Raw genomic sequence first — 23800 nt, 5'->3', positions numbered from 1 at the left:
TCACAAGCCGCAAGCCAATGATACTGTGCAGCCATATCTCTAGAACACAAAACAAGAAAGAGATTTGTCCAGAAAAGTAAAAAAGAAAAGCTTTTTTTTTTCTTTTCTTTTTTTGAGCGTAAGAGAATTATATTCCTTACAGAAAGAGATGAAACTCAAGACTCGAGTACATACAATGGAAAATAAGAAATCTTCACCCTGTTTTCGGTGTATTTTGCTATACAGAACCAACATGGGCAACATTTCATCGTGTTCACGCAATATGACTAGTTTTCATCCCCATCAGAAGATTGATCGTCATCATCTTCTTTAGGAGAAGGTTGATCATCATTACCCGTGGTGTCGTCCTTCTTGCCACTTCTTTCGTTCCTCTCATTCCATCTCGCCCAGGCCCACTTCAGGACAAGAAACCCTCCAAGTGCATATACCTGAAACAGTTTTAGGGAATAATTCAGCCTTTTGCAGGAATTGATCAGCATCAGAACAAATAAAGCACAGCACAACCTAAACATTTACAGGTGCAGGTACCAAAGTCATGCTATTAAATTATCAAACTAGCCATTGACGCTTTGATGATTAATACCACACTTGCAATCCATTGTGAAAACTGATCACACTGTTGATTAGTTAGGAAAGCAAATTGAAAAGAAGCACAACCCAAATAGCATGCTACTCCAACCAATCTCCAATAACCCACACAAATGAGGCATCATTCAGCTAAATTGTTAAAGGTCATCTAAAGCATTCTAATGCATACAATTGGCAGAACTTGAAAAGATACAAAATCATAACAAAACTGCAACCATTTTTCAGCACTCAATGTAACATTGAACACTGCAGCAACTTTTGCAAATCAAGATATCAACTTTTGCCCTATTGGAAAAGAAAAAGCCAGAATTTTATCAAGCAACGCATAGAGTCATAATTATGAGCATCTATCTGCCTTGAATCAGCCATGGTCCCTACCATTCACATTGCTCTCCACATAAACAACATAACAAATTAGGTCTCAGCTCTCACCAAACTCAAATCACGTCTGCAGCAACTTTTGCAGATCAAGATAGCAACTGAACTATTTGCATATTGGTAAAGAAAAAGTCAGAATAGTTTCAAGTAAACAGGACGCGCTAATCTGAGCCACGCACAGAATCATAATTATGAGAGCATCTGCCTTGAATCAGCCATGGTCCCTACCATTCACATTGCTCTCCACATAAATAAACATAACAAATCACCTCTCAGCTCTCACCAAACCTCAATTCTAAAGCCAATTTCAAATCACAATCCATCCAAAGAAAAGCCCTAAATGAAGTACACATCTCTTGTCAAAATCACCTGCCAAAGGATGACGGAGTTGGAAGTCCTGCCGGAGCTGGGCTCAGCTTCAAACTTAATCGGCTCTGCGCTTTTGGGTGGATTGTAAGGGAAAGAGACAGCTTCGTAAGTAGACTTCTGAGGCTCCTTGTCGCCGGAGACAGCCGTGGGTTTAGAACCACCACTGGCATCAGTAGCAGGCTTAGGTTTGAGAAAAGGGAACAAGTTGGTGACGAAAGGAGGAAACTTTAGAGTCGGAGGTGATGAATCAGAGGCATGAGAACGGTCTTGAGCTTCAGCCATTGTTTCCACCGTCTTTTAGGGTTTTGAATCGGTGGGTTTGGATTAGGCTTCTTTGCCTAACTTAGTAGGTAGAGAGATAGATGCAATACTTGTCTGGTGGTCACTTCTCTCCACTTCTCCTCCTTTGTATATCGACACGTGTCACACGTGTTGTCTTTTTCTAGGTTTGTCTTTATTAACCTATTAAATGGGCTGGAAAGCCCAATCTGGCCCATCATTATTTTTTGTGATATATTCACCGTCTTCAATAATAGTTTTTTTTTTTTAAATCGAACCAGAATCTGAGAAATTCGTAATCATCAAGTTGAGCAAATTCAAAGGTTGTAACTTTCTGGGGATTTTCGATGTATCATCCGACAAGGGGTGGAGTTCGTGGTGGTCGAGATCGTAAGTTTTCATTATAAATTCATTTTGGATGTCGCTTCTAATTACAGGATCTGATATAAAGTTATCAATTTTAGGGTTTCTATGTATATTCATCTCAAGTTTTTTTGCTATTTCTTTAATTTGATTTTGATTTTTGGGGTTTTTTTAATGAATAATCTAGGGTTTGAGGGTGTGGATTAGGATATAACCATTTGTGGGAGAAGCTGAAATATTTTCATAAGATGTAGTTGATCGATTGGGATCCTCATTGTTGTCCTATATGGTATTTTGGTTATGAGTAGCTTATATTGATTATGCATACTGGAGAGATTGTATTACTAATTGAATATGTTTATAAATTCTGCAGAATTCAGTTGGGATGAAGTGAAGGCTGATAAATACAGGGAGAATTATTTGGGTCACAGTATCAAAGCCCCTGTTGGAAGATGGCAAAAAGGTACCTTTTTCTTATGACACTGAACTAGAAGTCATTTTATGTTTCCTTCTCTGTTCAATCTCATTGTAGTTTAGGTAGTCAATCGTTAAGTTACTCCTTATCTGTGTATATTTTCTCATGATTTTGCTATCCTTTCTTGCTATGAGATTTTTGAAAATTGATTGAAGTTTAGGGATTTTTGACTGACATTCATATTCCACGTACAACAACTGAACAGGTAAAGATCTTCACTGGTATGCTAGAGACAAAAAGCAAAAGGGTTCTAATACGGATGCTATGAAAGAGGAGATCCAAAGAGTTAAGGAACAAGAGGAACAGGCCATGAGGGAGGCTCTTGGCTTGGCACCAAAGTCCTCTACAAGACCACAAGGCAATCGCCTTGACAAGCAAGAGTTTACTGAACTTGTGAAGAGGGGTTCTACAGCTGAGGACTTGGGTGCAGGAAATGCTGATGCAGTGTGGGTTCACGGCCTTGGCTATGCAAAGTAAGTTCTTTTTTTTTTTCTGTGTCATCTCTACTTTTTAGGTCTGTTAATGGTTTTGGTCGTTTCATGCATTCGTACCTGTTAGTTTACTTTTGTCTTTCTTCTCACATTTTTAATGCAATCTTGTACAGAGCACCACGACCTTGGGAAGATCCCAGCACCCTTGCATCCTCTCAGAAAGAAGACGCAGAGCCAGCAGGTTTGCCGGCAGAAGCATTAGGGGTCAAAGCTGTTGAAGATGGACCTGTTGATGTTGAGAGGGACCAGAAGAAAGATAGGCATGAGGAAAGGAAACCTTCAAGGAGAGATAAGGAAGAAAGACATGATAGGCGTGAAAAACGCGAAAGACATGAGAAGCGACGCACTCGTGATTCAGATGAGAGAAAGAAGCCCAAGAAAGAGAAGAAGGATAAAAAGAGGAGGCATGACTCTGATTCCGATTGAAGTTAATGTGATGGATCTTTTTTTCTCTAAGGAGGGAGCTAGAGTGCTCGGTTCTGGTTACCGTAATAAAAATCCAGCTGTGTCTTCTGCAAGAATTAAACCTGTTGCTCATTTCGTATTCAGATCATGGAGCAAGGAATGAAAGATATCAATGTGCCTAGTGTTGTTGGAAATCATTTGGAGAACTGAGTCGATGTTTTTCTTTAAATATGTAAAGATAATGTGATCTGATGTTGTACTAAAACCAGACAAGTGTTTGAGCTCATCTGTGTTATTTAAAAACCACTTAACGTTACATCATGTCCAAAACATTAGTTCATGTTCATAAAGAAAAAGGGGTATCAAAATGCTTCAGAGAAACGTAAATCAGCAGGGCCTGGTCCTAATATTCCTTTCTGTTCACTAATCTTCCCTAGTCCTTGTGATGAATCGTCCGCACTTGTGTCAGTGTTTACCGGCAATTCTCTCTGCACAATCGTGAAGAACGATTTTAAAATGGACCAAATATAATAAATTCCAGGCAAGGCAACTGTTGTGTTACTAACTAAAGCATAGATTTTCTAATCATACAGTCTACATACTAAAGCCCTAGCCAGAATCTTTTTGTCAAGTAACAGGGAAGTAGAGAGTAGGACTTGCCTCATCATGATTATTGGAAACCTCAAAAGGTACAGGGGTCGTTAGAGGAGGTTCAAGATCTGGGTCAGGCTTCTGAAATATGAATGTTGCATACAGCCCTGTGAAAGTAAGGATAGATAAGTATCTAAGAAACGTATCGAAACTGGAGATTAGATAAGATAAGATGATGACAAGGTTACCTAACAAATCTAATGCTCGTGGAAGAAGTTTTCCCCTAGGGTCAACTAAGTTCGGACCAGCATTCATCAGCAAACTTCCAGTGTGGGCTCTGCAATGAACAGAATCAGAAATGTACTACAGCCTTAGAAAGAAGCCACTATATGTAAGACTTCCTAACCTGTTATCATCATAAAAATCTGTTAAACTTTGAATCTCCACATACTCAAGGCCAGCCTCCCTTGCTAACCTGGATAAAAATGATATGTACAGATTTGACGTCATTTGTAGCTGAACTAGAAGCAATGTCACGAGTGCAATAAAGATCTAATTAACTTTAGGTGTTTAAGAATAATTAGAACCCCCAAGGTAAACAAGTGCACATTGTTGATGTGGTAATGCCATATCATCGAATTAGTGTTACGCTTTGCTGAACAAATAGGTAATATCACAGTGCACGAGAACCCACCTGATTAAGCTTGGGAAGTGAACCAAGCAATGGTCTTCAGAAGCAGTTTCACCAGAAAATTTCAGCTGGTACCTCTTTCCAAACAGCGGAAATCTAAAAGAAAGGCAGAAAACTCAACTTCAGAAAAGGAACAATATGGCAAAATGAAGTTTCTCAGAAAAAGAATGCTCACTTTTCTTCCTCCAATTCGAAAGTGATCACGTAACTTTCAGACCGAATGTAGTTGGGGAAAACATTAGGCTTTGTACCGCTCCTGTTGTGGTATGCTTCGACATTTTTCTGGTACTTTGCCCTGTGTGACGAGAATGTTAAGGAGCGCAGTCCAACTGAACAAAATATATAGGCAGTCAAATGTTGAACTTGATGAACTGAAACATCAGAATGAGACGATTTCTCATTTTATAATTTAACTCTAAACACTTGATAATACACACATCAAACTAGGTAGGAGGTCTTTTGTGATACGTTTCATACACCAGTAGAGTGAAGTGAAAGGGATTTACACCAGAGAATGGAAAGCATAGATGTGATTTCATTTAAACAAAGAAATATGTTCTTTTCATGTAATGTAAACAATAATGGAAAAGTTAATTGCAACAAGACAATCTTATCTAATACATTCAGTACACAAACTGGCACAAGATTCATTTGGAATAGAGAAATTAACAAGGACAGCAGAAGAGCCCAACAGGCATTCACGTTAAGACACAATAATAGATAGGAAAACCTCATTACCATATAGTGGACGAGTCAGGAGTAATACCGAAAAAATAACCCCCCGGTTTCAGTAAACATGCTACATTAGTTAGGAGTCTTCTCGCACTCTCCTCAGTTTCAAAGCATAACTACAGAAAAGAAGATTCACTAAGGATTATAGACCATCTCATCCTTGCTATATTACATTTCATAGGCACAGAGAAAACAGACAACAAAATCTCAAACCTGCAAATGGCGCCAACAGGAAACTAAATCAGCCTGCCCCAATTTCTTTTGTAGCTGGATTTCAAGATCGTCCTGTAACACCAGTGACACAACAACTAAGAAATGAGCTCCAGATTACTTAAATTTAGCTGATACACAATGGAATAAAACAAATAAACACAGTAGAGCAGGCCTAGCCTTGGAAGGATCAGCTTCAAAGAATTCCACATCGTAATTCTTCCTCTGACTCTCCCAAGCTTCTCGTACATAAGAAATCCCAGAAGACGCTGTAAAGCAAACCCATCACTCAGCCGTATTGATATTATACTGAGGATATAACACTTAGTGTATAAGTGAAAAGGATGGTAACTATACCAATTCCGATGTAGTGACCAATCGGAGCAGCTTCCCACTTGTCGGTGTCAGGAGCTTCGCCACAGTACAACTCGCAAACCTAAAAAAAAAGAAACACGCAGAGAGAGATATAAAGGTTGAGACTTTTGGAACGGAAGAGAGATTGTTGTTAGTGTTTGATACAGTGGTATATGGATGTGCGAATATGTTGATTATGGCCGTCTTTGCGATATCGAAGAGGCGATGATGACTCTGCTCCGGTTTTGAAACCGCGAAGCCGCTCATTTCTTTCTTCTCCGGCCGATGTTTTTAATTTTACAGTTTTAGCAACCCATTTATACTTTTTTTCTCTTGTTGTCCCTATATATATATATATATATATACATTTGTTGTTTTACGTTTTGAAATTTTCTTTTATATCCTAAAACATTTTAAAAATACAAACTACAACCCTATTTGCAACACATTCAAATTCACATAATGCTACATATTACAGAATTTGGAATTTAAATCCTAGTTTTTGGATATGAAGTTTGTAATCTGTTGATACTTGACCGATATTTCAATATTAAAGTTTTGTAATGGTTATGGTTTCTTAAGTTAAGGCTCCAAAACAAGATTTTACAAATAAAAATAGGCTCAACTTTAAACCCATGAGGCCATGACAATGATATGAGAGGTAATAGGTCTTAATCATTTTACCTGTTTTGTTATTGACAGCTCAAGTTATTTATTTTTTCAGGAGACTGGGACAAACAAAAAATACCTCAGCAAGAATTGTAAACCAATCTGTAGGACGGATTGTAAACCAAAACCAAATTTTGGTAGTAGGAACCAAATAGAAAAAATATGAAACATGTAATCTGAGCTTCTCATGTATAGCAGCAAATCTAGTTCTGCGTGTGCACGTGGGTCGGTTCCAACTACCAAGGTTTATTATGTAGCAATCCAAGATCCATTTGATAAACAGTTGAACCTTCTTACAGAAGAAGTCTTCGAATATCCTCAAAGTTTGAACGCAATTCAGACAGAAATGAAGCTGAAACCGGTTTCATAAAAGCAATGAGTACCAAAGAAAAAACACAGTGAATGATAGCAGTAGGAAGTACTGAATGTTGCATTACCTCCAACTTGTCCATCAAAGATCCGATGATCAGCGGATAGCGTTACATTCATCTTCGTTACAACCGAAGGCTTCTCAATTCCTGAAACAATGATAAAAACTTGTCATAAACTCATCAGACTGGTGTACCAAAGGTGGATATCCAAAAGGATGTTACTATCTCACCGTCTATTCCCATAACCGGCTCAACCACTTTATTTCCTCTACCAATTGCTAGAATTCCAGCCTGCAAGACAATTGACGGTCCTGGAGTTTATTATCCAAATTCACATATGCGTCTCTATAGAGACTAAACTAAATATTCCACCACATAAATTACGCACAGCAAAACTTAATCTTCCATCTGTAATTTAGGTAGCATTTTCAGGGCTATGATTACCTGAGGGGGGTTAATGATTGCGCAGAAATGGTCCACCGGATACATTCCTAGATTTGAAATGCTGGTAAACAATAAAGTATGGTTTTGTTGGTAAGTAGGGAAAGTTTCACGTAACTGATAATTTCAGACGATGCTTAATAACTTAAAACAATGAATACCTGAATGTCCCTCCTTGGAACTCATGAGGAGCAAGCTTTCCAGACCGCGCCTTTTGTGCCAACTCCTTAACCTGCACCGCAGATTAATCGAAAATTCAAAATTAATTAATATAACTATTGATAAACAGCACATGATATATGGTAAGAACTGATCAAACAAGTGAGCCTCTATAGCCTGCCATATTGGTCAAACTTCAGAGAGTATAAGAATTACCTCTAAGGAAATAGCAGAAATAGATTTCTGGTCTGCATTCTTGATAATTGGAGTCATTAAACCCTGCAACACATGCCAAGATGATGAGGGATTTACCGTTGACGTAATCAGAAAATCGAAGACACAAGTATACCTTCTCAGTTGCAACTGCAATGGATATGTCAACACTGTCACACATAACAATATCTGCTTTCTCAGCATCCCAGAAAGCTGCCAGTAATTGAGAAAGAGAACATTAAGCAATCGTAACAAAGGCGTGAACAAGCAAAAGAGAAAAAACAACCACATGATTGCAATCTACAAATCATTACATCAAACTCAAGCTGAAAATATCCTACTCGTAAAGACTAAAACCGAGTCTAACATGCATTATCAGTCATATTGAATGTTACTGTATTACAATCTCAAAACATCTTTACTAATTATTCTCAATGGGGGCAAAAGGCATTACAAGTAAAATCCAACATGGGAGCTGAATTTCCTTAAAGAGGACGAACTAAGGTTTAACTCATTACTAGGTATGGGAACATTTCTTTGTAACTGAATCATTTACGAGGAGAAAATAATTTCTCACCATTAGCTTGTCGTACATTCCTCAGTGCGACTGCCACTGCTTTGATAACTATGTCATTGACGGACACTTTAACACCATGGTTTTCTGTAGATCATGAAAGCACAATTCACTCTGAGCCTCTCAGGCTGTTAACAACTACCAGGATGTGTGGGATAAGGATGTAGTCTACAAACCTTGAAGTTCTTTTCTAAATGCAAGAAGAGGATCCAATACTACATCTGCAGACACAAGCAAATGCTTAAACAGCAAATAAATACACAAGGAAAATACAAAGGTTGTGAATCACCAACCTGATTGTAAATATAAATGGGGTATCTTCTGTTTTGATTCCAATAAACGTTTTGCTATAATCTGCCAAGTGGAAAATGTCAAACAGAAGACAAGATTTCATTATGATCATAGCAGCAATAATCAATGCAGAAAGTATGCTCCCCTTAAGGAAGAAAGCTTCAACAGGAAATATTTATCATTCCACATAGAGAGCAATAAATATTTCAACTACCTTGCGAATTTGACTATTGGGAAAATCTTCATAATTATCTGACTGAGTCACAGAAGACTTTGATGTAGAGGAGGATTTGGACAAGGTCTCCTTTGATGGTTGATTCTTTTTCGTAGATGCAGATGATTTAGAAGCTTTGCCAGAAGCAATTGCGGCCACAACGTCTGATTTCAGTAATGTACCGTAGGGACCCGATGCCTCAATTGATGATGCCTCCAATCCATGTTCTAAAATTAATAGTTTTGCAGCAGGACTGATCTTTGTGAAACCTGCTTTCCTCCCTGTAGGTTTATCTACGACACTGTGAGGGACTTCTTTAACTATCTCAACCTCAGAACCACCTGTGGAAGAAGACTTGATGGCTTCAATACTTTCAGCATCTTCGACCTACAAAGAAGAAGGATTAGTATCTAATATCCCTCAATCTGCAAGCAATTGCATTTTCCAAGATTTTTTGTGTAGACATTTTCCAATATAACGTAGATTTAACTAGAAGAGTGCCGACCAACTTAAACACAAAAGGAATTACCGGCTAACAAATGGATTAAATAACCAGTAGTAAAACAATTTTCTGGCATCAAGAATTTAGTCAGTGTACTTTTGAACTAAAAGACTTACTATAAGGGCAATCGGCTTTCCGACCGCCACATCCTTGGAACCTTCAGGAAGTAGAATCTTAGCCAAGTACCTACACCAAAAGTCATCCATCAAGTTATACAATCTTTTACTATAAGATCATTCATCTGAATACTAATGCAGCAGGTAAATCTTTTTTTATTGAGGAAGCCCCTACTCATACCGAATCTAAGAAATATGTAATCAATCCATAAATCAGTAAATACTATCACTTAATCCAAACAAAAAGAAGTGATATCCACAGATTATGAATGCTATATAGAATGAGCATCAACAGATTGCCTAGAAATAGAAATATTGTTTATGCTCAAAGTGATTGCTTATAGGAATAAGACAACAAGATTTTTAGTATACCCCTCTTCAAGGCATTCAAATTCCAGAGTGGCTTTGTCAGTCTCGATCTCACCTATGACATCACCCACTTCAATCTGTGGACAAGGTAATAAGAAGAATCAACACAGGCAAGTCCGCAAGTGCATAAACACCAGATTCCGTGTGGTGGAAATTACAATGCAAATCTACTCTTCAGACTTGGGTCACCAGAAACTAACCTTGTCACCCTCTTTTTTCCACCATTTTGCAATGTTACCTTGGTTCTGCACATCAATTGACAAATAAATGATTCAGGGTCTCAGGATACAAGTGGATGCCTTCTCTTCCAAAAAGCTAGCACAAAATATGGAATCTCATACCATTGTAGGAGAAAGTGCTGGCATTTCTAAGACGACATGTGGAGGAAGATCTGATGCATTGGGCTGAATGGAACTTTTTTGTTGTTTGTTTTCGTCAGGTTTCATCTCTTGATGAGCTGATGTTTCTTCTTTACCAACTTGTCCACCCTCTACTGTGGCAGGAACGTTTTGAATGTCATCTTCCTCCTCAACCTTGGTTACAATTATGTAGTTAAGGTTAAACTCGTATCCATCAAACTTCTGTAGCAAATATGTTGACCAAACCCTAAACTCTATACGCTACACCCTAAACCCTACCAAATATCATGTAGGGGACATGACGTGAAAACTCATTATTACATGAGGTAATATTAGGAATAAGAAACAGCATGAGGATTGGAGTTGTTTTTTCCACAACAAATATTGACAACAAAACACCATAGATCTCTTTGATTCGTTAACTCTTCCAAGATGTAAACCCAGGAAACAAAAGAAAATGAAGAGGCCAAAAGCAGACTAGATGAGCGTAGGTCGATGCATGCATCACCTTTTGTGAGATCGTACTTGGTTTCTTTAAATGAATAAGATAGCCATTGTGCTTACCATTATTGCAATCGGTTCATTAACAGGGATATCCTTTGATCCTTCAGTGACTAAAATCTTGGCCAGAAATCTACAGGATCATGCTTCATTGTAAGCCAATTGACATTTGCATATACTTGTAATGAGTCATATGAATTGCCAAGGTAAAATAAAATAAAACTATATATCAAAACACATAAATCATGAACCGGATTTTTTAGAATTACCCTTCCTCTTGACTCTCAAATTCTACAGTGGCTTTGTCTGTCTCTATCTCACATAGTACATCACCCACCTCTACCTGTCAGGATGAACCAAAATTCATACTTATTACTGAGAACTTCCACATTCTATTTTGTCTTTGTCAGCTATATAAAAAAATTTATCGTCTTTCTTGTATAGTGATCAGTCTAAAATAACATCATACAAGTCGACTGAATGTTTTGTCAACCGAAAATAAGAAATAACCCACCTTGTCACCTTCTTTCTTCATCCATTTCACAACATTTCCATGACTCTGCAAAAGCCCGAAAAACATAAAACAATGACTTCTTGCATGAAGGCCAAATTTCTTTTACAATATTGAAGTCCAATTTCATACCATCGTGGGAGACAACGCTGGCATTGCAAGAACCATCTGTGATGTGGATCCTACAACCCAAAAACAATTGTATTACTGGAACAATTATGTATATTCGATTGCATTTCCAGTCACGATATATAAGAGTATGATGGAAGCAAAAACATCAGAGAAAATAGTGCTATGGGAAGTTTTTTGCACCTGCATCAACCAACATTTCCTATAAGATAAGCGAAAGTTGCCATCAATTATTCTTATCGCCCACTTAATATTTGTGTCTTGGTGATTTTTATGACTAATACAATTTTACAAATGTCAGCAGGTTGATTTATTAGATGAAAGTCCCATAAATCGACTGGTTTAGTTATTCTAGTATGGAATTGCTTTGTAGATTCATTTATGAAGATCCTTATTCCATAAGATGACATAACAATCTATGAATACCTTCTGATGAAAAGTTTTGCACGCCAAATCGCAACTACAAGAAAACAATGTATGTGAGATACAGGGATAGATGAGAGTGAATTAAAAAAACCAACAGTACTAACTTTTGAACTTACAATTGGCTTTGGAGGACTATCATCCGTTCTTGTAATCATGTCTATGGAGGCCGACCTGAAAATTTAGATCAGAGAAAATCTGAAAAAGGACAAACAATGCTGTTCTTAACTAAATATTGATTTTACAACAATATAGGTATACTTTTTCTACAACCATGTTAAACTACCAAGATTTGTGGTATGGAACACATACCTCACACCGTTACTGCTACCAATCTTGTTGTCCAAGTGGTATGCTCCATTAGAATAGCTGTATCAGAAAGTTCATGGTAAAATTTATTGGATAGCTAAATAAATCACACCAACTTCGGTTCTATGAACATGAATATAAGGACTTCCACGCAAAACAGCAACATAAAATCGAGCAGAGAAATTACACATCCTATATTCTTTCTTTTTCGTTTCCAGAATCCATTCATATATTCTAGGAGCTTATAATCCAACATCTATCAGATGCTTCTCGTTGCAACCTACTCAACGAGAAGTCGAGAACAAAAGGCTAGGTTGATCAAACTGTTTGAAGAAATACGACTATGCTGATTACTTGCATCAGTGTTATGAACCACAGGATGGAAAAATTCATCTTCCATAATTTTCAGAAACTTGGCAGCCAGTTGGTGCCAATACTGAAAACAACCAAGAAGATTATCTAGCTAAAGGTATTGGAATTAACCATACTCGAAGGACACTCACTTCCTCTTCAACGCGAGTAACATAAAATGGAAAATGCATCTCACAAATTGGAGAATAGTAATGCCATATCAGAAAACAAACTAGTATTGGTTCAAGCAAAATCAATCATATTGATATCGTCCAAAAGTAAACTACTAAACAGCACTATACAATACGCAATAAGAACTTCGAGAAGTCAATGGCGGATTGCTCAAAAACGAGAGAAAAAAAAATTGAAATTCAACTGGAGGACCAGGTCGCTTATCAAATTGCCAAGGATCGCACAAGGAAGAGAAACATCAAAACTTAGGCGGGACGAGAGAGAGGGAGAGGGAGAAGACGCGTGAGCAAAATAAGCGTACCGAGTATGGAATCCGGAGGCAGGAGCAAAAAGACGAGCTCTGAGAAGCGAGGAAGTGCGGGTGATCGCAGCACGCCGGAAGAGAGGAAGCACCATGACAGCACTTCGAGAGAGAAAAGGGTTTGACAAATCACAAATGGGAGCCGAGAGAGAGACGATGGAATCGAATCGTAACAACTTTAATTTTTTTGGTCTGATCGCAACGACGGCACGAGACGATCCTCATGAAGGAAAGTGTTCTGAATTCAGATACGGCCCGGTCCGGCCCGAATCTAAAACCGGACCCGAATATCACATTTAGTATCGTATTTAATTTTCGGTTTGATCGAAGAACCAAAGTTTTATAAACATTTCTTTTGCTAGTGCCCTCGGTTAAGGGTTTGATTGGTTGTCTGCGACCACCTTTTTGCGTTTGCCAAAGGTCGCGGTTACATAATAATACAGATTCTATAAATTGTTCTCTATAGTTCTGCTGGCCAAACAAACAAATGGAGATTTTTTTGCTATAGACTAAAATTTAGACAAAGTTCATACTTCATACCGTTTAAAATTTGATGCATTAAAGTTAAAGGAGAAATTACAACCCCTGAAATGGGGATAAGATTAAGAAAAATCTGTGACTAATCAGGGTAAATTACCGTTTTTAACCGAATGTGCACGCCTTCGACATGATGGCAACTGGCAAGTCGGCTCCTGAAACAATAGCGATGCTAATAATATGACTTTCAAGAAGACATATTTAAGCATTTATTATGCTCTTCTACGCTCAACAGCTTAAGTGTATAAAAATATGTCACGACTAGTCAAAAACCTGAAAAATTGGGAGGAGAAAAAGGAAAGGTAGGATTGTGTTCTTTTGTCATGGTAAGGAGATAAGATATCTACGTTATGGTGACTTGGTGAGCTCAAAAGAGGTTAGACCATGTGCAACGGTGTACACTTGAGCCGTCCCCCGGTTTTTTGTGATTTTAAATAAATCAAAAAAGGCCCAATATCGAAGAAACGATTCTTAAGTTGGGACGTTTTTCGACTGTCTAGGATACTCGCATTCCAGGATACTCGCATGTTTGGGACGTTTTTCGACTGTCTAGGTTTCGCAGACCAGGATACTCGCATTCCCGCCACAGTTATCACCGGATTCCTCGGTTCTGGAAAGGTACAGGATCGAATTTGTGTTTATTGTACTTGTGCACGATTCGCGAAACTTGTCCTCTTGCTGCGCATTTCTGAGATATTTTGTTGGTATATGTATCTTAGCTTAATGTAATGTTGCAGATTGGTTAAGCATTTCAGAACTGTGAATATATATAAACAGTTTGGGGAGGTTGATATCGATGGATCTCTGGTTGCGAGCCACTCTTCTTCCTCTGATGATATTATCATGGTCAACAATGGTTGCTTATGTTGTACTGTTCGTGGTGATTTAGTCAAAATGCTTCTTGACTTGGTTAAAAATAAACGAGACAGATTTGACCATATTGTCATCGAAACTACAGGTATCCGTTGTTTGTGTTGTGTTTTTCACTGAAGCTAAGTTTTGTTATTGGTCTGTTAGTGATAGATAAAGTTATATGGTGTTGTTACACTTGTTGACTCTAAACACGCGATGCGGCATTTGAATGAAGTGAAACCGAGATTTGTTGTGAATGAGGCAGTTGAACAAATTGCTTATGCAGATCGTATAGTTTTGAATAAGGTTTGTTTGTTATATCTTCTTTTAAGAGTCTAGTTCGGTGATATATATCAGTCATTTGATACAATTTATGAGGAATCATCTTGTAGGTCGTTAAGTACTTAACTATATTTTTATGGCAGATTGATTTGGCATCCGAGCCTGAGTTGGAGCACTTAACTAGAAGAATCAAGGTAAGACACTTATTAGCTCGTGAGCTCACTTTCCCCAATAGAATGAAGATATATTTGTCATTGACACTTCTTCTTTATTTGGTTTTTAAAATCAATAGCAAATCAACTCTATGGCTCCCATCAAAAACACCAAATTTGGAGATGTTGATATGGATTTTGTCTTAGGGATTGGAGGTTATGATCTTGAGAGGTAACTTCTGCTATGTATTTTGTCCAAGTTTAAGTATCTTTCTTTCTCTCTGTTGGTGTCCTGAAATAGCATACCTTTTCAGAATTGATTCAGAAGTCAATGTAGATGGCTTGAGTTGTGCAGAGGATCATCATCATCATCACCATCAATGCAGTCATGGTATATAGATCAGTCTTCAAATAGAAACTGGTTTGTGATACAAGAAAGCACAACGAACATCAACATGATCATGTTCATGACTCTGCTGTCACAATAATGAAACAGTAAGCTTTTTCTCCGCTGCTAATGAACTAGGCTACTGTTATTGTATTTACATTGTTATATTTGATACAGATCCGGTTTATTTCTCTCAAATTGTCAACTACTGATATGGTGCTTTTCTGTGTGTTAGGCATTTTACCTCATTATATGCTAATATGATTTGACGGAACATCTACTGATATTGCAGGGTGTGATGAGCTGTACTGAGTGCAAGAACAAGCTGCAAGTCAGGACCTCAGCTGATGATGTATGTTTTGCGTCTGCTATTACTTCTTCTTAGCTTAACATCTACATAAATCCCCAGTGGGATGTATATTTACTACTTAGTAGATGTTAATGCCTAAAAGATTTAAACTTTGAAAATATTATTGTTTTATTTGGGGGACCAAATACAAGTAGACAGCAATGCTCATACTAAAAATAAGAACCTTTCAAAATAGTAATATTAAATTTGGGGGACTAAAAACCAGGGGACACCAATGCCCATGCTCTTAGCTCAGAAGAGGATGTAGAAGGGGTCCTTCAAATTAGAATGTTATTAATTATGGACAAACTTTTTTTTTTGTAGTGATCCTTTAATTCCAATTTTCCCCTTATATATTGGGATTCCAATGACTTATTTACTTTTTTTCTTTCAGATATTTTTGTTTTTTCTCTCACTGACGTCTTGCTCCAAGTTCGTGGTGTGGCTGACCCTCGCCTTAATCCAATTTTCGTTGATCCCCAACAAGGTTAGCATGACAACCCCGTGGTAGATCCAGCTCAGCCACCACGTGATGTGGATCTGTTTTGTCCTCAAGACCAGCGTTTTGTTGACTCGTGTTGGGAAGTTGGTTTCCGTCTTAATATCCCTGAATTCCATGGGGGGGATTATGGGTGACTCTCTCCTCCATTGGCTGGTGAAATTGATATTAATCTGTCCACAAGTATTCGAACCTGCCTTGATTCAATTAATCTGTTTTAGTAAAGATAATTTGTATTACAAGTATATGAAAAGTTCATGTAAATATCAGAAAAAATATCCAAACTTGAAAAAGGGAAATTTCCTTTTGTTCCAAGATACAAAATAACAATTTCCTATATATATTGAGAGCCCCATGAGACCATGACTATATTACCCTTTATACTCGATATGACCTCTCATTCTAACTGGTTACATTTTTTGTATCATTAAAAATTGTAATTAATTATCTCATTGCAAAATATGTTTGGTCTCAGTTCAATTTGGCTACTTTTACCTAAAACAAACCTATCCAAAAATTAAACAAAATTAATTGAATTCAAATTCCAACTGAAAACTATATTAGTAAGCAATAAGAAAAAATTACAATACTTCTTATTGATGGTCTTATCCACAACACACACATTTCATCCAACTCACTTACATAGAGGTTTCTGCGTTTATCAAATGATGCATATATTCGTTATTCATCGTGAAGCTTAATTTATATGTTGCATTTTATTCAAACTAATTGAATTTTAAGTAATTTATGCATATTGATTTTATATTTTTATATATATTTTTTAAAAAAAATTAAGGATTTAGATATCACTTATTTCATCTTGCAATACATTTTAAATTTATATTACATCATAAAAATCATATTTTAATTATATATCAATCCTAATTTATAAAAGATATAATTTTCATATAAAAATAATATGTAAATTTTATCAAATATATATCTTATTATTAAATATTTATAAATCATAATTAATCACTAACATAAAAATATCAAATATGTAAAAAACAAAAATTGATTGTAGGATAAATGACAACCTAAATTTTGTAGATAAAATAAACATATTTGCATAACTAAATTCTACGGTACTCAAATTACAGCTACACTACCTATATGGTATTAATTTTAAGAGATATTTCTCTAAAAACATATGTCATTGCAACAATTAATCTTAATTAATATTAAAAATTAGAAAAAAGTTTAATTGCGGACTTTGGCCTCTGTTGAGTCTTTGTAAACAAAACAAAAAAAAACCATGGTAAGTCTTATTACACATTTACACTAAGATAGCTAGTGATGAAATATGTTGAAAAATAGTTTAATTGTGTTTTAATTTTAGACAACAACAAAAATAGTAATCTGAGTTTGTAGCATTGTTTTTATTATGTTGAGTTTTATGTCTTGTGACACTCAAAGACTTTGAGTCAAAGTGATGACATATATTGAGAAAATTGTTTAATTGACTTTTATATATTTTAATAACCAAAACAAAAATAAATAAAGATGTCCAAAATTCGATAATAGAAAAGAAATTCTGTAATTGTAACTAATCAAAAAAAAAAAAAAAAAGAAGTTTCGAACCTCCCCATCTGTGTTTGTAAAATAGAAATTGGTATTCATGTAAATTATCAGAAAAAAAAAAAAAAAAAAAATTCAAACGGTCATATAGAAGGGAATAATAAAATCAACAATACTGGAAAAAGGAAAATTGCTTTTTTTCCAAAAATACTAAAACTATATATATTGTATTTCTCTTATTTTTGTTTATTCTCACGCTCCTCCTATTATACCAACCAAAAAAAACAAAACAAAACAAAACATGAGTTCGATGAAAAATTGCCGTGAGATTTGGAATTGGAATCGTTACGAAGAGATGAGTTTGATCAAAGATTGTCTCAGATATTACCGCTTTATCGCTTTTGATACAGAGTTCCCAGGTTGCTTAAGGGATACACCACAACACGCATCGGATGATCAACGTTACACCGACATGAGCTTCAGCGTAGACAGGACGAAACTGATCCAATTAGGTCTAACTCTGTTCAACAGCAACGGAAGAGTCGGTGGAACTTGGGAGATCAACTTCTCTGATTTCGGAGATGCTGAAGACGCGAGAAACGAGAAATCCATCGAGTTCCTAAAACGCAACGGTCTAGATCTGAAGAAGATTAGGGCCCAAGGAATTGAAATCGACGGTTTTTTCAATGATCTCTCTTGGATTCTGAAGAGGACGAGTAACATCACTTGGGTGACGTTTCATGGATTGTATGACATTGCATATTTGTTGAAGTGTTTCACCGCTGGAGAGTCTTTACCCGCAACTCCTGCTAGGTTTTCGAAAGCCGTAGCTAGAACCCTCGGCTCTGTTTTTGATCTGAAAGCTATGGCGGATATATACGACGGTCTTAGTAGCCGTCTAGGTCTAGAGCATCTAGCAGATGCGTTGGGACTTGACCGTGTTGGTACTGCTCACCACGCCGGTTCAGATAGCGAATTAACCGCTAGGGTTTTCGTTAAGATGACTAAGAGTAAGATGTTCCAGGATGTGCAAGAGTCTGAAGGCTTTGTTTATGGACTCGGCTGTAGAATCTTCTCTGATCGTCTAATGCACAGACAACAACAGATCCACCTTGCCATCATGACCAGATGCTACGGTCCACCTCCACCACCACCGCCTCCTCCTCCACCACCGTTTCCGCTACTCAATCCGATGTTTGTTCCTGGGTTTCCTCCTTTTGGTGATTTTGGCTATGGGCCTAGCTTATGTATGTATTAAATCTCAAGGAAAACACTGCACTGCTTAATTAGTCCTTACCTTAACTTTGATGTGTTTAGTGTTAGTCAACAACACATCTCTTCCTGTTAGTATTGTCTCAATGTATCTGTTTGTATCCGATTTAATTTTGATGAAAAGTTGAGTTTTTTTTAGATTGTTTAATTCCACACTTTTGTCTTTCTTTCTTCACAAATTTCTCAGAATCAGTGACTGTTTTCCCTATTAATGAAGTCTCTTTGAGAGCTAAAGTTTTTATAATTGTCTCAAGACAAGTTTTGTGTAAGAATTAAGATGGTAGTGAAGCATAAAACAAGACAAGAAGTTTCTCTGCAACCGGATCACTCACACTCTCTCACGGTATATATGGTTTCTCCCAATAATCAAGAATACAAATGTGATATTGAGATGATGTGCCATACTTAGATCAAGATCACCATCGACGTCATCACATCAATTACTTTTGTCTTATATATCACCTGAAACCGGATTAGATCATTGTTAAGGCAAAACTACGTACTTAGTGAAGTGTCATGTTGGCAAGTACCAATAGCCAACACAAACAGTCCTTCTCAGCGTTAACATCAGTTTTATTCTCTCTCTCTCTCACTTTCATGTATCTGTAAGACTAAGATTAGACAAACCAATCAACCTTTTTTGCTGTAACGTCAACCTGCAATGCTGCTCAAGTGGCAACGCCAACTTGTAAGCTCCTGAGGCAAAACCCAGCCTTGCAACCACTCCAAGAAGTTAAATGGTTGCGGACCTTGCTTTTCCATCTGTGCCATGTAGAAAAGGCTTTGTTCTGTGGACATACCTAGATACTCAACGTCAAAGATTGATTCAACAGCCTTCTGTTGCAGAATGTGTTGAACTGTTTGCAGATCGAATGTAAATTTCCAAGAGTCTAAACTCTTTTCCTTCTGCATCAGAAGAATTGATTTGGTATTGTTCAAAACATACACAACTTCAAGAATAGTCTCAGGAACTAATAAGAACGGGCCAGTTCCATTAGTGGACTGAAAGTTCTGAAATGGCCACCACAGAGACAGAGGTTCTGATTTGTCCTGCAACTTATCTCGTTCCAGTGCTTCCTCACCCATCAAACAACCTGATCAGAGATACATTTACCCCACAAGCCAAACACACAAAATTTCATCGCAACTTTTAAACCATCCAGTTTTATGTAAATCATCATAGTAGCTTCATCTATATATAGCCTCCAATGATTGGCTATTCGCATCCTTGTTCTTCCAACAGTGCCACGTAGACATTCTTGTTTACATGTAATGTAAGTGGTGCTACATGGTGAACAATTAGCGATATTTTTTTTTATGTTTGGTCAACAAATAGACCAAATCTCATGTCTATAATATGAGTCCTTTATGACTAATGTGTACGTGCATTGCAATATTAAGAGCTTCTTTCTTCCTTAAACTACAAATTTTGATTTTTCCAATTGTAATGAAGACTGAAGAGTATTATTATTTGGTATCCGAAATATTTCAATCCAAAACTAATCTGGTTTCGTTTTGTTTGGTTATCAAAATTTTACAATTCATTAGAATATTTTTTTTTTTAAAACTTCAGTTTGATTCCTTTCGATTTCGATAGCTAACATATATATTTTTCTCTGTAGTATATATTTTGTGTGGGAACAATGAGATTGACACGAATGGGGAAAGTCTGCTATATAAGATCACGGAAGCACGATGTGACCGTAGCGTACTTTGTAATAAAATTGGTATCGGAACAGGATCTTAGGAATATCCTCTCCCACCACCGGTCTTTGACTTGTGTAATTTATCTCTCCTATATACTATTTTTTAGTTAAAAAACAGCTCAAAATCTCCGTTTGTTTCTTCATTTTGTCAAATCTGAGATTTTTGCAAATCCCATTATCATTATAATACCCAACAAAACCTATCTGTCTCTCTAATTTCCAAAGTCAACTCCTTTTTTGTTTTTTGTTTTTCTCTTCTGCTCTCTCTCTATATATAAAGGTTCCAAATTGGTGAGGAAGAAGAGAAAAAGACCAAAAAGGAGAAAAAAATCAATCAATCCAAAAAGGAATGGAGATTGAAGAAGCGAGTCGTGAGAGTGGGCATGTTGTGTGCGGATCATGGATCCGTCGCCCGAAGAAAGTTAACTGGGTCGTTATCGCTAAAGCTTCTAAACGCCGTGGCTCTTCTCCTGCTCTCCTTAACATCTTCTCTTTCGACCCCGTCACTGCTTCCCTCTCCTCCTCTCCTTTGGTACAATTCCTCTTTGATTTTTGTAATTTAGAAACTGGAATGATACGATACGGGAGCTTCGAAAATTTTAATTGGGTTTAGGGTGGAATCTAGTCTAGTCTAGTTATTTCGATTGGGAAATTTGGGTTCTTTTGAAAATCATGTAAGAAATCTAGGGTTTTTTTCAAGTTGTTCCCTTTTGATTCTGTGAAAAGTGTTTACTTGTGTCGACCAATGAAATTAAAAACCAACCTTTTCGTCTTCTTTGATCAAAGGCAACGCACACGCTTAAGGAGAGTGATGGTGATCCTGTGACTGTTACAGTGCATCCTGGTGGTGATTATTTCATCTGCTCAACCTCCAAAGGTGGTTGCAAGTACGTCTCTCTCTCTCTCTCGCTTTTATCTCCCTCTGATACTATGTTTCTAATTTTGTTGAGTTGGTATTGTTAAACCTGTGATGATGACACGTTTTCTCAATCTAGTCATGAGAACTAGGCATCAAATGACCAGAACTTAACATTGCTTCTCTCATTACCTCAAACGATCTTCTCTACCCCCTATGTTTGCTGATGTAGAATTAATTGTACTGGTGCTTGAATTTTTTGTGCTTTAGGTTTGGTTTATTATATTATCTGCTTTTACTTTTGTTGGAGATTGTTTGATGCCTTTGTATAATTGGTCTCTTCCTAGTTTGATCTTTGTATAATATTTTGACTTTCCTTTCTTGCATCTCTTTTGCAACTCTACTATTCTATCTGTTGAAACTTGCATGCTAGATAATTGGAATCGACTTCCTCCATTTTTGGACACCATCTTGCGCCAATACAAATTTTGTTTACGGTGTAGATGATAAAAGATAATTTATTTGATTTTGCAGGTCCTTTGAGATTGTTGGAGGAGCAACAGGTGTTACGATCTTAGCCAAAGAACTACTTCCTCTCGAAACTGCTGGAGTGCAGAAGTGTATGGCCTTCAGTTTTGATGGGTCTAAATTAGCTGTTGGAGGAGTGGTAAGGAACTGCTTTATAAGAAAATCCTTTCTTTCACTTTTGCGAAAATTTTAGTTGTAGCTTACTACAAGCTTTATTCAGGATGGATGTCTCAGAATTATGGAGTGGCCAAACCTAGGTGTAATTTTGGATGAACCAAAGGCACACAAATCCATCCGGGATATGGATTTTAGGTAACGACCAGAGTGTTCTCTACCATCATCCCTCCTTTTATATGCTTTTCAGTTTAAACCATAATTGAGGTGGTAAAAAATGGTATTCTGTATTGGAACTGGGACTAGGGTCATACAACACAAATAGAAGTTAATGGAGAATGTGAAACGAGCCACTCAGTGCACTTTTCTCATATTTGCACCCTTTTTTTTTTGTAGTCTGGACTCAGAGTACTTAGCTACAACATCAACTGATGGATCAGCTAGAATATGGAAAGCAGAAGATGGTTTTCCTTTGTCTACTTTGGAACGTAGTGGGGTATGTGATTGTGAGAGTTGAAGTTTGCATTTGCATCCCTATATTAAACTAGTAATATATCCAATGAAATCTGCATGAAAGAGGAGTTTCATATCGATGGTTTCTTCTAACAATATAATTCTGATTCCTCTCTGTCTAGATTATGTCTTTATTGTGTTTCTTATATTGGCTCCTGATGTATCTCCTGCCTAATTCTGATATTTTTCATGTCTGCAGGATGAGAATATTGAACTGTGCCGTTTCTCTAAAGATGGAACTAAACCTTTTTTGTTTTGTGCTGCTCAAAGAGGTATATAATATTTAACACTTAAGAGTAGACTATTTGCAAGCATCACTATATGTTTTGAATTTATAACATGAGATGAAATCTTAAACAATTGGAATCAGGTGAGACGCCTTTGGTCAATGTTTATGACATTAGTACATGGAAGAAGCTTGGGTTCAAGAAGCTGTCAAGGAAGACTGCATCGACAATGGCAGTGAGCTTGGATGGGAAATATATTGCTTTGTGAGTCTTTCTTCATCCCGGGCTGGTTATTGCTGTCATGCTTCTGATTGTACAAAGATTAAAATCCTCAAATTTTGCACCTTTTTTTTTAGGGGTGGCAAAGATGGAGATGTATCTGTTGCTGAAGTTAAGACAATGGAAATCTACCACTACAGTAAGAGGCTGCATCTTGGGCAATCTATTGCTTCACTTGAGTTCTGCCCTAGTGAAAGGTATGGCGAATTAATTGAAAAGATAATGATAATCAAATCCCTTTAGTATTGCTTCTAATGTTGATTTGATCTAATTGGTTAGGGTTATGCTGACAACTTCGAGCGAATGGGGTGAGATGGTGACCAAGCTCAGTGTACCAAAGGAGTGGAAAGGTTTGTTGCTGATCTCTCTCTCTGTGGCACATATATAGCTTTATATACCTCTCTCACGAATATTATCTTATCTGTTTGATGTGTGCAGAGTGGCAGATTTATGCATTGTTGTTTTGCTTGTTCATGGCATCAGTCGTTGCTGCATACTTTTTCTTCGAGAACTCAGATTCGTTTTGGAGGTTACCAATGGGGAAAGATCAAAAAAGACCAAAGATAAGTCTTTTTGGAGATTCATCCACGCCTTCTGAGGATCATAGTAGGTGGAACTTGGACCTATAGAAAAGTTTTATGTAAATTTATGAGACATTCCTCTGTTTCATTTTTTTGTTTTCAAACTTTGTTGCAATGTTTTATTTTTCTTTTAAATCTTTCCTCGCTCTCATTATTATTCTGATGTCACCTGACAATAACAATCTTTTGATTCTAAAGTTAAAAATTCGTTTTGCTGCTTTGGCGT

At 37.0% G+C, this 23800-nt stretch overlaps 5 protein-coding genes and 2 pseudogenes across 6 annotated transcripts; 4 read left to right on the top strand and 3 right to left on the bottom strand.

Moving 5' to 3' along the window:
* Nucleotides 1-63: 63 nt before the first annotated feature.
* On the bottom strand, nt 64-1715 carry LOC104711773 (uncharacterized). The gene is made up of 2 exons (XM_010428527.2): nt 1336-1715; nt 64-428 (listed from the first exon to the last, which is right to left on the bottom strand). The coding sequence occupies exons 1-2, from the start codon at nt 1615-1617 to the stop codon at nt 267-269; spliced, it is 444 nt and encodes a 147-aa protein (XP_010426829.1). The 5' UTR covers nt 1618-1715; the 3' UTR covers nt 64-266.
* LOC104711775 (uncharacterized) lies at nt 1248-3664 on the top strand. Its single transcript, XM_010428528.3, has 5 exons — nt 1248-1781; nt 1896-2004; nt 2351-2440; nt 2658-2925; nt 3057-3664. Exons 2-5 carry the CDS (start codon nt 1962-1964, stop codon nt 3367-3369), a joined length of 714 nt encoding a protein of 237 aa, XP_010426830.1. The 5' UTR covers nt 1248-1781; nt 1896-1961; the 3' UTR covers nt 3370-3664.
* LOC104711776 (mRNA cap guanine-N(7) methyltransferase 2) lies at nt 3603-6256 on the bottom strand. 2 transcript variants are annotated; one of them, XR_015566600.1, is made up of 11 exons: nt 6092-6250; nt 5930-6008; nt 5753-5841; nt 5576-5647; nt 5369-5478; nt 4806-4959; nt 4634-4726; nt 4346-4414; nt 4188-4276; nt 4009-4106; nt 3603-3836 (listed from the first exon to the last, which is right to left on the bottom strand). XR_015566600.1 is itself a non-coding variant. In XM_010428533.3 (11 exons), exons 1-11 carry the CDS (start codon nt 6191-6193, stop codon nt 3711-3713), a joined length of 1047 nt encoding a protein of 348 aa, XP_010426835.1. In that variant the 5' UTR covers nt 6194-6256; the 3' UTR covers nt 3603-3710. The 2 variants fall into 2 exon arrangements, 1 of the variants encoding a protein (XP_010426835.1); XM_010428533.3 differs by having other exon boundaries at nt 4806-4925; nt 6092-6256.
* Nucleotides 6257-6581: 325 nt separating this feature from the next.
* LOC104711772 (dihydrolipoyllysine-residue acetyltransferase component 1 of pyruvate dehydrogenase complex, mitochondrial) lies at nt 6582-13238 on the bottom strand. The gene is made up of 23 exons (XM_010428526.3): nt 12922-13238; nt 12081-12137; nt 11888-11942; nt 11772-11805; nt 11349-11398; nt 11220-11264; nt 10975-11048; nt 10769-10838; nt 10187-10378; nt 10046-10090; nt 9849-9922; nt 9477-9546; nt 8859-9245; nt 8647-8707; nt 8530-8574; nt 8357-8440; nt 7916-7992; nt 7783-7845; nt 7569-7639; nt 7411-7471; nt 7197-7257; nt 7033-7113; nt 6582-6947 (listed from the first exon to the last, which is right to left on the bottom strand). The coding sequence occupies exons 1-23, from the start codon at nt 13014-13016 to the stop codon at nt 6889-6891; spliced, it is 1911 nt and encodes a 636-aa protein (XP_010426828.1). The 5' UTR covers nt 13017-13238; the 3' UTR covers nt 6582-6888.
* Nucleotides 13239-13808: 570 nt separating this feature from the next.
* LOC147938940 (uncharacterized) lies at nt 13809-15517 on the top strand (annotated as a pseudogene).
* Nucleotides 15518-17799: 2282 nt separating this feature from the next.
* LOC104715570 (putative CCR4-associated factor 1 homolog 8 pseudogene) lies at nt 17800-18933 on the top strand (annotated as a pseudogene).
* A 1542-nt stretch (nt 18934-20475) lies between these two features.
* LOC104711771 (SEC12-like protein 1) lies at nt 20476-23793 on the top strand. Its single transcript, XM_010428525.3, has 10 exons — nt 20476-21008; nt 21263-21363; nt 21867-21999; nt 22081-22172; nt 22371-22470; nt 22687-22759; nt 22858-22978; nt 23071-23190; nt 23273-23343; nt 23432-23793. The coding sequence occupies exons 1-10, from the start codon at nt 20826-20828 to the stop codon at nt 23620-23622; spliced, it is 1185 nt and encodes a 394-aa protein (XP_010426827.1). The 5' UTR covers nt 20476-20825; the 3' UTR covers nt 23623-23793.
* Nucleotides 23794-23800: the final 7 nt, after the last annotated feature.

Source organism: Camelina sativa, chromosome 9 (assembly GCF_030686135.1).
Source record: "Camelina sativa cultivar CO46 ecotype springtype chromosome 9, ASM3068613v1".
Taxonomy (NCBI): Eukaryota; Viridiplantae; Streptophyta; class Magnoliopsida; order Brassicales; family Brassicaceae; genus Camelina; species Camelina sativa.
Note: the sequence above shows the minus strand (reverse complement) of the source record. Positions and strands in the feature narration are given on the sequence as shown.